This window comes from Haliotis cracherodii, unplaced genomic scaffold (assembly GCF_022045235.1).
Source record: "Haliotis cracherodii isolate W230 unplaced genomic scaffold, xgHalCrac1.p SCAF_9, whole genome shotgun sequence".
NCBI classification, from domain to species: domain Eukaryota; kingdom Metazoa; phylum Mollusca; class Gastropoda; order Lepetellida; family Haliotidae; genus Haliotis; species Haliotis cracherodii.
Window position 1 is genome coordinate 50,248,951 of NW_027266343.1, and position 14,459 is coordinate 50,263,409.

A 14,459-nucleotide genomic window follows, 5' to 3' on the forward strand; every position below is an offset into this window, starting at 1 on the left:
TACTTAATATATTGTCAGTCTGTCTGTTAATATTGTGAGGCATATTTGTTTCAAGATTATTAGATATTTCAATTCAAACTTTTTGCCAAACCCACTGATCATATTTGCCAACAACTGTTTTTATATCATATTTCCATTTCCCATGACTCAGGAAAACTGTTGCTTCCAAGAAATTGTAAAGTTTAACAATATAGCATGATAAATCATGCACGCTGGAGTAAAGTATATAATAATTTCACAATATATACTACAAATATATTGGCATCCTAACACAGGATAGGTAGTGTCCTATATAGCTGCTTGCCCGCTATCTGGTGTCAAGTAACATTTTAGTTGGTACAGGGGAAATGTGTTCCTACCTGACAGAAAATATATACAGGATAGGTCTCTGAAATATGAAACTTGCCCTAACAAAAAAACTTCATAAACTTCTTCTTTCAAACAACTCCTGTCTTTCGGACATCTGGCTGGAACAAGTTGATTGTCATGGTGGGCCATCATAATTACCACAAATAATGAGAAAAGGGTGAAAATCTTGTACCATATATTGCCGTAGATAAGCCGATTGTCACAGCGTTGTTCATTCACTTAAAGCGATACGATGTAGTTTTTTTACCAACAGAAAAAAGTTTGATGAAAGTGTAACCCCTACATAAGCCGACCCATTTCTACAGAATTTTTTTTCTGGTACTCAAAATTTGGATTATCTTCGGTTATATAAGGCAACTGATGTGTCATGGTCTTAATTCCTTATGTGTAATACATGACATTACAGTATCACAGTTCTACTTTGATGAGGAACCAGTTGTCAGCCAAGTAGCACTGTCTTCATGGTTGTGAGATTGGGTTTTCCTGCTGCCCGAACTGGGCTGGGTGTCTTAGAGGGGGACACTGTGGGGGTCACACTTGTGACCTTTGTGGGTGTATCCTGGCGAGATGCTAAATCTTCTGTAGACATCTTGTCAAATAGTGCCTGGACAATCCTGCTCACTGATTGGCCAATTTCTCTGGGTGAGACATCTGATTGGGCAAGCACTTTCCAGTCATATTCTGACACTCCTTGTGGTATCTGAAAACCAAACATTTAACAATTAATCCCAGAGGTTGGTAATAACACCCAGGAAATAAACATTTGTTGTGGCTTAATAAACACAGTAACAAAATCATACAACCATTCTCCATATGTTCCTGACCGCCTCCGTGGCCTAGAGGTAGAGCATCCGCCCGGAGAGCGGAAGGTCCAGGGTTCGATCCCTGGCCGCGTCATACCTAAAGACGTTAAAAGATGGTACTTGTTCTTACCCTGTCTGGCGCTCGGCATTAAGGGGCTAAAACAAGGACTGGTCGGCTCGGGGTCAGTATACTGTGTCTGACTGGGGTATTCATGTTAAACTGCGGCATGGTATCTCAGTGGGCTAGCACTATAAATCAGCATCAGTCCGGACTAGTACAAGCAACCACACACACACACACGTGCATGCACGTCGCTAAATAAGTGCAATAACCTTGGACGCGACTTTAAACCACATTTTACCTCAACTCCATATATTCCTACATATACTACTAAAAGAAGTTAAGGACCATCCATTTCTTTCATATTACTATAGTTCATCTGTCATGACATGACACGACACGACATGACAGACGAACTACAGTAATATTAAAGAATCAGGTGGACATTAACTTCTTTGAGTAAATATATGGATGGACATATCTGACATATTGAAATTAACAAAACAAACCTAATCTGGAAATTACTTGAAATATGGCTTTAAAAAAACAAAAAAACAAAATAAAATAAAAATAACTTTCAAGTATCCAAGCAGAAACATGATCCAATCAACATTATTACTATACTTTCGAAAAATTTAATTCTCAAAAGTAAGTTTTACAAAACTTCCAGGATGATGTAAAACAGTCAACACGTACAGAGAGAGATGTAAGTTCATATCACTTGGAGGTCATTGTTGTCTGTTTTCCTGTAAAATTTGGATAAATGCAACAAAAGCATGAAGTTATAAAAAAAATTAAATAATCAAAATCCATAGAAACTCTAATACAGTTTCTAAGACAATATCCATCCAGGAAAGTCATGAAATGAAGCTTAGATGTGTGCTGCCTACGTCAAATATCGCTGGTCTTCAGCAACGCATGCTTGTCATAATCGGGTGGTCAGACTCACTAATGTGGTTGATGCATGTCATCGTATCTCAATTGCTTTGATGGATGCTCAAGATGTCACATGTGCATGCACGTCGCTAAATAAGTGCAATAACCTTGGACGCGACTTTAAACCACATTTTACCTCAACTCCATATATTCCTACATATACTACTAAAAGAAGTTAAGGACCATCCATTTCTTTCATATTACTATAGTTCATCTGTCATGACATGACACGACACGACATGACAGACGAACTACAGTAATATTAAAGAATCAGGTGGTCATTAACTTCTTTGAGTAAATATATGGATGGACATATCTGACATATTGAAATTAACAAAACAAACCTAATCTGGAAATTACTTGAAATATGGCTTTAAAAAACAAAAAAACAAAATAAAATAAAAATAACTTTCAAGTATCCAAGCAGAAACATGATCCAATCAACATTATTACTATACTTTCGAGAAATTTAATTCTCAAAAGTAAGTTTTACAAAACTTCCAGGATGATGTAAAACAGTCAACACGTACAGAGAGAGATGTAAGTTCATATCACTCTGAGGTCATTGTTGTCTGTTTTCCTGTAAAATTTGGATAAATGCAACAAAAGCATGAAGTTATAAAAAAAATTAAATAATCAAAATCCATAGAAACTCTAAAACAGTTTCTAAGACAATATCCATCCAGGAAAGTCATGAAATGAAGCTTAGATGTGTGCTGCCTACGTCAAATATCGCTGGTCTTCAGCAACGCATGCTTGTCATAATCGGGTGGTCAGACTCACTAATGTGGTTGATGCATGTCATCGTATCTCAATTGCTTTGATGGATGCTCAAGATGTCAATCACTTGATTGTCTGGTCCAGGCTCAATTATTTACAGTCTGCCATCATATAGCTGGAGTATTGCTGGGGATGGCAACCCCCTCCCCCCCAAAAAAAACCCTCCCCAAAACAAAACAAAAAACAAACAAACAAAAATTACCAACCAATCAAACAAACCTCAAATATCTTGTCCGGGATGTTAAACTTGCCACCTGCAGCGCCCCCTGTGCACCGGACCGGAATCACCACGTGGTCATTCCACACAAACTGTTCTGCTTCATGAGCTGCACCAGGGCCACCTAGTGGCAAAACACAGAAGTAGAAACCCTCGGACTGAGAGCACTATATAGCCAAGGCACTCGCATGATATATATACACGTTTAATGCTGTAAATTAAACTCCCTACAAAATCTTAGTTAGAATAGCATATGCAATAATCGCAACAGATAGCTCTCGGCAATACAAAAACATAAATTTCATATCATTGGCTGCCATTCCGCACTGAATAGTACAGCAGAACATGGATAGAGAGAACATGGATAGAGCGAACAAACGGATACAACGAACTGTTAAATCATCCACGATTTATCTCCTAAATATTATCATATAAAATTTACGTACATAACAAACCCTCTACAGCGAACTAATGGATATAGCAAACTGAAATTTGATCACCGACAAGCCCATCTACCACTAGTAAGTGACGTGTATAGTGAACTGAGAAATCTCACTCAGTGTCAAGTGTCAGTGTCAAGTGGATGTATGCAATCAGACCCGAATCAACACAATTACTGGTACTGGTGATTCAACCTAGTTAAACTTGCATTATGTTAATCTTAATTCTGGTCAAATAATAACTTCAGATACAATTTCGTCCAACCTTTGCATTCAAATGTTGGCCCTTTTTAATTGACCGGTAGGTGCGGGAGGAAACGTGTATAAATGTGCATGTGTATTGTATTTTGTTTTAGCCAAGATGGCGGATGTTTCCAAGTGAAAACGTATATAACCAACAACTAATACAATGAACTGATTTCTCCGGTCCCTTGTAGTTCATTATATCCATGTTCTACTGTGGCCAATCTCATTAAAATCAGATCTTAGTTTTTGCTACCGCTAAACAAAGATCTGAGGACATCCCATTACGGGTCACGTCAGAACGACCTCTCGCGAACTTTGACCAATCAATGAAATGACTGACAAGAAATCAACATTAGCCAATCAGAAGGCAGCTTTCTCGAGCTTTACAACACTAGTTTCAAACTAGCGACTACGCTTCGAAACATATTTTGACGTAATCTCGGTTAAAAATTTTAAAACTGATAAAAAGAACATTCTGGAATGGCTTACAGATGGCCTAGATTGTATGGATATAATCATAAAACCTGTAACTGTTGTTCGGAATACCTTCTGTTAAATATTTCGAGGTTGCATGATCAGAAAACACATTCCGTCTGTCATTTTCATGATCTGGTAAGCAACGCTCTGATCGGTTGGATGAATGGTCGTTCTGACATGACCCGTAATGGGATGTCCTCAGATCTTTGTTTAGCGATAGCGAGAACTAAGATCGGATTTTAATGAGATTGTACTGTGGTTAGTTGATGTACATTCTTAGTTTGTTGTTTTAACACCATACTCAGCAGCATTCCGGCTATATGTCAGCAGCCAATACATATTTGAGTCAGACAAACCAGCAGCACTAGAAATTGGCACTAGTCCTGTAGTCCTTGCAAACTGCGCAATAGTTAAGGTATCATAAGGACAAGTAGAAATTTGACCTTTTTAAGGGATTTGCCATGTGTTATCATTATAAGGACTATTGGACTAAAAGTGTTAGTTTCTATCGCTGACCAGTGATTGATATTGTGAGTAACCATCCATGCCTATGGGCTACGATGACAATCCCCAAGGGTTGGTGTCATGTCAGCCCTGACATATATACAACATACAATATACAATATACAATATACAATATACAATATACAACACGTTACCAGATGAGACAGCAAGTAGATAGAGTGAAGATAGACTAGACCATGGAGGCAGTAGACCATGAAAGCGGTCTCCTGGTGAACTCTCTACTACTCGACCAAGGAGTCGGTCTCCGGGCGGAGGCTCTACTACTAGATCACGGAGGTGGTCTCCAGGCGGACGCTCTACTACTAGATAACGGAGGTGGTCTCCGGGTGACCTCTATTACTTGACCACGGAGGCAGTCTTAGGGCGGACGTTCTACTACTAGATCATGGAGGTGGTCTCCGGGTGAACTCTCTACTACTAGACCACAGAGGCAGTCTCCGGGTGAACTCTCTACTACTCGACCAAGGAGGCGGTCTCCGGGCAGAGGCTCTACTCCTAGATCACGGAGGTGGTCTCCGGGCGGACGCTCTACTACTAGATGACGGAGGTGGTCTCCGGGTGACCTCTATTACTTGACCACGGAGGCAGTCTTAGGGCGGACGTTCTACTACTAGATCATGGAGGTGGTCTCCGGGTGAACTCTCTACTACTAGACCACAGAGGCAGTCTCCGGGTGAACTCTCTACTACTCGACCAAGGAGGCGGTCTCCGGGCAGAGGCTCTACTCCTAGATCACGGAGGTGGTCTCCGGGCGGACGTTCTACTACAAGATCACGGAGGTGGTCTCCGGGCGGACGCTCTACTACTAGACCACGGAGGTGGGGTCAAGGTGAACTCTCTACTACTATACCACAGAGGCGTTCTCCGGGTGAACTCTCTATTACTTGACCATGGAGGCAGTCTTAGGGCGGACGCTCTACTACTAGATCACGGTGGCGGTCTCCGGGTGAACTCTCTACTACTAGACCACAGAGGCGGTCTCCAGGGGGACTCTCTACTACTAGACCACAGAGGCGGTCTCCGGGTGAACTCTCTACTACCAGATCATGGAAACAGTCTCCGGGTGAACTCTCTACTACTAGACCACGGAGGCGTTCTCCGGGAGAACTCTCTACTACTATACCACAGAGGCGTTCTCCGGGTGAACTCTCTATTACTTGACCACGGAGGCAGTCTTAGGGCGGACGCTCTACTACTAGATCACGGTGGCGGTCTCCAGGTGAACTCTCTACTACTAGACCACGGAGGCGGTCTCCAGGGGGACTCTTTCCTACTAGACCACGGAGGTGGGGTCAGGGTGAACTCTCTACTACTAGACCACAGAGGTGGTCTCGGGGTGAACTCTCTACTACTAGACCATGGAGGCGGTCTCAAAGGGGACTCTCTACTACTAGACCACGGAGGCAGTCTCCGGGTGAACTCTCTACTACTTGACCAAGGAGGCGGTATCCGGACAGAAGCTCTACTACTAGATCACGGAGGCGGTCTCCAGGGGGACTCTCTTCTACTAGACCACGGAGGCAGGGTCCGGGTGAACTCTCTACTACTTGACCAAGGAGGCGGTATCCGGGCAGAAGCTCTACTACTAGATCACGGAGGCAGTCTCTGGGTGAACTCTCTATTACTTGACCAAGGAGGCAGTCTTAGGGCGGACGCTCTACTACTAGGTCACGGTGGTGGTCTCCGGGTGAACTCTCTACTACTAGACCACGGAAGCCGTCTCCAGGTGAACTCTCTACTACTAGACCACGGAGGCAGGGTCCGGGTGAACTCTCTACTACTATACCACAAAGGTGGTCTCTGGGTGAACTCTCTACTACTTGACCAAGGAGGCGGTCTCCGGGCCGAGGCTCTACTACTAGATCACGGAGGCGGTCTCCGGGCGGACGCTCTACTACAAGACCACGGAGGCGGGGTCCAGGTGAACTCTCTACTAACAGACCACGGAAGCGGTCTCTGGGTGAACTCTCTACTACTAGACCACGGAGGCGGTCTCCAGGGGGACTCTCTAATACTAGACCACGGAGGCGGTCTCCAGGGGGACTCTCTAATACTAGACCACGGAGGCAGGGTCCGGGTGAACTCTCTACTACTAGACCACGGAGGCGGTCTCCGGGTGAACTCTCTATTACTTGACCATGGAGGCAGTCGTAGGGCGGACGCTCTACTACTAGATCACGGTGGTAGTCTCCGGGTGAACTCTCTATTACTTGACCAAGGAGGTGGTCTCCGGGCGGACGCTCTACGACTAGACCATGGAGGCGGTCTCCGGGTGAACTCTCTACTACTATACCACAAAGGTGGTCTCCGGGTGAACTCTCTACTACTTGACCAAGGAGGCGGTCTCCGGGCCGAGGCTCTACTACTAGATCACGGAGGCGGTCTCCGGGCGGAGGCTCTACTACAAGACCACGGAGGCGGGGTCCAGGTGAACTCTCTACTAACAGACCACGGAAGCGGTCTCTGGGTGAACTCTCTACTACTAGACCACGGAAGCGGTCTCTGGGTGAACTCTCTACTACTAGACCACGGAGGCGGTCTCCAGGGGGACTCTCTAATACTAGACCACGGAGGCAGGGTCCGGGTGAACTCTCTACTACTAGACCACGGAGGCGGTCTCCGGGTGAACTCTCTATTACTTGACCATGGAGGCAGTCGTAGGGCGGACGCTCTACTACTAGATCACGGTGGTAGTCTCCGGGTGAACTCTCTACTACTTGACCAAGGAGGTGGTCTCCGGGCGGACGCTCTACTACTAGACCATGGAGGCGGGGTCCGAGTGAACTCTCTACTACTAGACCACGGAAGCCGTCTCCAGGTGAACTCTCTACTACTAGACCACGGAGGCAGGGTCCGGGTGAACTCTCTACTACTATACCACAAAGGTGGTCTCCGGGTGAACTCTCGACTACTAGACCACGGAGGCGGTCTTCGGGCGGAGGCTCTACTACTAGATCACGGAGGCGGTCTCCGGGTGAACTCTCTATTACTTGACCAAGGAGGTGGTCTCCGGGCGGACGCTCTACTACTAGACCATGGAGGCGGGGTCCGAGTGAACTCTCTACTACTAGACCACGGAAGCCGTCGCCAGGTGAACTCTCTACTACTAGACCACAGAGGCAGGGTCCGGGTGAACTCTCTACTACTATACCACAAAGGTGGTCTCTGGGTGAACTCTCTACTACTTGACCAAGGAGGCGGTCTCCGGGCGGAGGCTCTACTACTAGATCACGGAGGCGGTCTCCGGGTGAACTCTCTATTACTTGACCATGGAGGCAGTATTAGGGCAGACGCTCTACTACTAGACCATGGAGGCGGTCTCCAGGGGGATGGTCTACTACTAGACTAAGGAGGCAGTCTCCGGGCGGACTCTCTATTACTAGACCATGGAGGAGGTCTCTGGGCGGACGCTCTACTACTAGACCACAGAGGCAGTCTTAGGGCAGATGCTATATTACTAGACAACGGAGGTGGTCTCCGGGGGATGCTCATGATGAAGACTTGTCACAGAAATAAAAACATGAAATAAATCTGAAGGTCAGTGTTCAAATATTCTCTCAGACCTTGACTGTTTGTTTGTTAGTTGTTTTATGACACACTCAGCAATATTCCAGCTATATGATGGCGGTCTGTAAATAATTGAGTCTGGACCAGACAATCAACTGACTGACATCATGAGCATCGATCCACGCAATTAGGATATGATGACATGCATCAACCAAGTCAGCGAGCCTGACCACTTGATCCTGTTAGTCGACTATTAAGACAAGCATAATACCTTTTACGGCAAGCATGGGTTGCTAAAGACCTATTCTCCACAGGATCTTCACAGGTCTGTAAATAATCTAGTCTGGACCAGACAATCCACTGACTGATATTGTGAACAACGATCCATGCTGTCAGGGTACTAAGACATGCCATCAACCATGTCACCATGCCTGACCATTTTGTTGCCTATCGTGATTAACATAGGTTCCTGGGGATCCCCACAGGAATTTGACTGTGACTGACCTTCAATGAGAATGCAGACATCGAAAGTGCGAGCTACGATGCTCTCTCTCTCACGCACACTGTCTCCACAGAATATCGTCTTTCCGAATGGAACAACGCTGAAGGTGAGATCTGGGTTCTGATTGGCCTGCTGGGAACGATCCTGGGAACAGAAACAACATGGTTGTTCAAGTCATGCTATTAATAATTCTACCATGACATTGAAGAATGCTTGATTCCAATAGGTCAAAACAGGATTAAAATCAGGTATCAAATTCCATTTGATACCTCTAAATTAGCCAGTATAACGTGCCTTATACACACAAACAAAATCATGCATATTTGAAATGTTTGCTGTGTTCAAGCCTGTGTAGCGCCGTAATTTCCGGCCACCTTTTTCTTGTTTACCTCAGGGGCAGCATAGAGCTGACATTTGATGGTTGTTTTCAAATAAATACGAGGTAAGGTGATCACAGATGAACATGATTGTGTAGCCTATGGTTTGTTTGGCAGGTGCCAAAATGTTTAAATAAGTGACATTCATATTTCATGCGATATCGTGCTGTGATTCGAACCGAGTGCGAAATCTTGAATAAGAAACAAGATGGCGGGTGTCATTCCTTTTCTCTATGAATATAGAGGGGTGTGATTTTTTTTCTATACGAATATATAATGTTATACATGCTATCATCGAGTTCCTGTGCCTATACTGACCTGGCCATCACGCTCGGGTAGGACATGCCACACACTGTTCTTCTTCCACAGTTTTTGATTTTCCTCATAAAATGTCCGACTGACAGTTTCTCCAACACCAAAAAACCCACCAGTTGCCATGGTGATGTTCGGCAGCTGTGCCAACTCACTTCCAATTGACCTGGAAATAGAACAGGTTGATTTATGTTATTATCTATTATCTACAATCATGAAGCACATTCCTGTAGCATGTTTCTGTGGTACCTACCCACAGACAGCCTCAGTGATGGTGTTGTAGAACTTCGTGCTACCAGAGATGTACACACAAGATGTCCGCCCAACTCGACCCTTGATGTGGTTCACCTGCAAAGTTCACACATCACTTTAGTGGCAAGATAGTTGTCACCTCACATCAGCAACTTTTTATCCATGTCACAGGAACAAATTAACAAAAGGCTCAGCAGCTATCTGGGACTCCTCAGCCTTAGAATTTAACTGGCTGCCTTTTAAAGTCAAAGTTGATTTCAAAATTTTGACAACGGTATAGATATACGCTTTCAGATTGCATCAATCTACTTGAACAAACTGCTGCCAAAATACCAATGAACCAGATCTCTCCGTTTCCCAGTGAACCCACACAAGGGTCCAGACTTTTATGTGACCAAGTTTGTTTGATTGGAGTGATTCCTGTGGTGTTTGCCTATTACAGTGATTGACCACTTTGACTATCATGTAGGTACGATGTATTTACAGCAATCAAAACAAACTGTGTCAGTGTAGATAATCTTCATTGTTTTACAACTACAGACAGAAACTGCTCAGTCCTAACTGTTGATCATGTCCGGTCAAAATTTAAGAATGTCCAAACTTAGTAAAATCTAAATATTTTTTACATTTGTATACTTATCCTGCATTACTCCTTAATGCATTCACTGCTTACTTACGACAACTAGAAGGACAGCGCTGCGAAGGTCCTGGGTGAAGAAATAAAGTACTTGTTCTCAAGTCCCAATCAGTGGCCTTCCGTCGCTGTCCTGTGACCTTGATGACACCTAAGGTCATCTTCACATCACTGCCTGTCGCCCAAGCTCTTAGAAAAACATACTTTTGAGGTTTCTGAAGCCAATGTGGGGAGGCAAGTCTTACGACGGGTGGGCCTTGAGCGTAGTAATGCAGGATAAGTATACAAATGTAAAAAATATTTAGATTTTACTAAATTTTTTACTTATCCTGCATTACTCCTTAATGCATCTGTATCGGACGGTTTGGAGGTGGGTAAACCTTCAGAATACAGAAACCTCAATAATTCACACCCTGCAATACGACACCAGTTGGTCGACAAACCGTGAAGCGGAAAAGTTCAGACAAAAACGCCATTACGGTAGGGTTGTTCAAAAATCAAAAAGATTGAACATAGGAATTAAAGAGAAATTCCCTATACACGCTTAGTAATAAAGAAAATAATAGCTATTCAGCTAATTCTTTACTTACTGCGTCATAGAGCCGTCGCTGACAACCAAGATTGTCTAATATTCTTCCACTGGTGGCGACTGAGTGACTGCACATGGAAGTTGACTGGCTCTGTATAGGGCGAGTTCATTATTTGCGTCAGGGGTTGGCAATCTGCAGGATAACAACCAGAGGGCCAAACTTCGAACATCTTCGACATCCTCGAGAGCCCCAACGCGAAGGTTATGACTAACGAAAATAGGTGTCGAATCTCCAGAAATATCCTTCCGTGATTGTTCCAAAACCACAATTGCCGTGTTGAGCCCTGGTAAGGCTGACACCTTGAGATCTTGAGGGTAATTCGCTCTCGGCGAGTTCCGTTTGATGATCTCGTAGGCCTGAAGGATTACTGCTCGTAACCATAGAGATATGGTGTTTGCGATTATGCGACTAACTTCTGTCGTGGACGAACCACGCCTAGTCTTGGAGCATCGAATGAAAACTCGAACTGCTCGCACCGAGCCCAGGAGAACTTCACCATGTACGATTCCCACAATAGTCGATATCGGTGGGATGGTGAAGGAACGGTCGGGTTGGCCTGGTTGTAGATTTTAGCAATAAAATCCCAGCATAATCCTAGATGTCCCGTTCCGTGCATCCCCTGCTCAAAACGGATCCGGGTTGAGTCGATCACATGTAGTTCGCTCACCCGTACCGCCATTGCTGATGCCAAGAGAAACCATTGTTTCCTTGGTGAGGTCCAAGCTCCTCACAGCGATAGCCCGTTCACGGAGCTCTCTATACTATACCGAGAGTGTAACGAAGGTGTCACGCGCTGGGAAGGAGCTTGAAAATGAGGATGCAATGAGGGGCTCGAAGGGGGCCCTCGCAAACCTCGAAGTACCACGTTCAAGTCCCAATCAGGTGGGTGGAACTTGGCCTTCTGATCCTCAAGCCTGAATGAGCATAATATGGCCTGTAGTTCCGTGACCTTAATCACATTGTGATTTTCCGGAAACGGCCAACACTAAGATAATTGCAGCCAATTACGTAGTAATGGTGCTACCTTCCAAGTGTTTTTGGGTACGCAATGTAGGAGGTATTCCTCTAGGAATTGTGACGCAATCGTAGGGTCTTGATTCTTTTCTTCCCTGTAAAAAGGCTCAAGTGATCCCCACTTGTCATCGTCGTCTCTGGGAGAGTAACGATGAACTAAAGCTATAGCTTTGCTGCCCGTGTCGAAATAACCCTTCGCACTTAAACGCCTTTTAAAGACGAACCATGCGTGCAGACGTTGGGTGAGGCAATTTTCTGTTGAGGGTGGATGAGTAGGTTGGACCACTGTGAGAGGGGTAGTGAATCGTTTTAGATTTTTCCGAGCTTGACGAACTACCCTCTCGCCGGTTACCAGGGTGCGACCAAAGGAGAGATCGAGATACCCTGTCTCCTTGATCCCCTGTATCACCTTGGGAAGTAAAAGTGGTGGCAGAAAAGTGTTAGTTTTTTGCCCTTCCCAAGTGATACTGAACTCGTCCACCGCCCAAGTCTGCGGATCCGGCAACGGGGAGATATACGTCATGAGTTGGTGGCCTAGGCAAGTAATAAACAAGTCAATGTTTGGTTGCCTGAATTCCTGAAGCAGTAACTGGAATGCTTCTGTGAGAAATTTCCACTCGGTGGGAGCCACCCTGTCTGGACGTGATAAAGTATCGGCCAGTATGTTTCTACATCCGGAGATGTGCTGAACTATGAACTTTAGTCACAGCCAATCCACTAGATGGAACAAATCTGAATGTCTGTAGAAGTAGAGAGTGGGAGTGTGTTGTTCCCCGATTGCACGGGCACCACACTGCAGTGCTGTTGTCTGTGGACATTGCGAGTCGGGCTAACTGTAGTTGATTCTGCCAATGTGATATAGCCAGAATTAAAGCTTCCAACTCCCAAGTTGTTTATGTGCCACTTCCATTGAGCGCCGGGCCATAGCCCTGAGCTTATCTGGTCTTGTAAGTGAAGACCCCACCCCTGAAAGGAGACGTCCACAAACAGGTGTGTATTCGGGGAAAACCCGAATAAAGAGACTCCGCAGACATTCAACGCCACAAATTGAGGCAAGTCTCTAGCTTAGTCGGTAGAGTGATGGCCTTGAGTGGATCCTGACTCCTGATGTAAGGGTTCAGGAAAAAATTGAATTGGTCGCAGTTGTAAGCGGCCCATGCTAGTTAACTCCTGTGCTGAGGTGATTAACCCTAGCAACACTTACCACTGGCGAAGTGTGTGTGGTTGGTGTAGAGTAGATGACAAAAGAAGTAGAAACTTGTGCCATCTGTCCCTCGGTACAGATAGGATATCCTGGTCTGTCTTGAACAGGTCTCCTATGAACTGAAGTCAATAGGAAGGAGAATACTCCCGACTCCGCCTCGTTGATTGTCTATCCTAGTTATTGACATGTGTTGATCATACAGTAGATCGCCCTCCATCTACGACTCGAACCAAGTGTTCGTCACGTGTAGATAGTTATTGGCTTCATTACTCCTGTAAATAGCCATAAGTGTCACTGACATGTCAAATGGGAAATACTACCATTGGTAGTGAACCTCAATGAACTGGACCTGAAAAGTCTAAGGTTGGGATGGATAGTCGAGACTGATCAAGAATCAAACGTTCGTTGAACACAGAGATGTGGATCATTCTCATCTTGTCTGGGTCCTTCATGAGTACCAGGTAGGTGTGAGGATAAAACCCCGGTGTAAAGACTGGGTTGTGAACCCACTCTACAGCTCTTCTTACCAACAGTATGTCTATGTTGGATTTTCCCAATCAAACTGTGGTCAACGGTGGGGTTATCTCTACCCATATACGGACACCATGATATAGTGCGATAAGTACTAAATCGTCCTTGAGACTTGTCTCTGCCACTCCCTTTCTCAGTAAGGGAATGCTGGTCTTCCCTGAGAAACGCGCGTCTAGGCTTATAATTCCCTGACTTGCCAGCCCGCTTGGACTTTCCAAGCTTTTTGGGAACTTGACGTGCGTGTCTGCGATCTGTTCGATGAACAGGGGAGTAGATGACCAAGGTTGACGTAATAGACTGCCCTTGAAACCAGCATCTCAGTTGGAAACGCTATAAAGTCTTGGGTGTAACGATAATCTCCGTCAGAACGGTCTCAAGATGAATTTTCCTTTGGTCAAACTGACGCTTGTAGGAAAAACAGCATAGTTTGGAAGTGATCTAATCAGATAGGGTTATCCTCTAATAGATTCTGATCCACTGCAAACATTGACGACTACTTCTGCAGTCACAGGCGCCATAATACCTGCCGATAATAACGGCTGGGTGGTAATGACCGAACCATGTCATTCGCTATTCTGCGATAGTGACATTTCTCTCGTCTCACGACGGAATAACTGCAAAATATGATTGTGAGTAATCTGCTTTTATATAGTAAACTCGTTTGATTAGAGATTTACACAAA

General features: G+C 44.9%; 1 protein-coding gene across 1 annotated transcript in view; it reads right to left on the reverse strand.

The window, feature by feature from the left end:
• Nucleotides 1–221: 221 nt before the first annotated feature.
• Nucleotides 222–14,459, reverse strand: part of LOC139452527 (uncharacterized) — a 31,517-nt gene continuing 17,279 nt past the window's right edge. The window contains exons 15-19 of the mRNA XM_071234036.1: nucleotides 9,806–9,900; nucleotides 9,559–9,718; nucleotides 8,866–9,007; nucleotides 3,169–3,290; nucleotides 222–1,069 (exon numbers count right to left, since the gene is read on the reverse strand). Coding sequence (XP_071090137.1) covers nucleotides 809–1,069; nucleotides 3,169–3,290; nucleotides 8,866–9,007; nucleotides 9,559–9,718; nucleotides 9,806–9,900 — 780 coding nt within the window. The 3' untranslated portion in view covers nucleotides 222–808. The remainder of the gene's footprint in view (nucleotides 1,070–3,168; nucleotides 3,291–8,865; nucleotides 9,008–9,558; nucleotides 9,719–9,805; nucleotides 9,901–14,459) is intronic.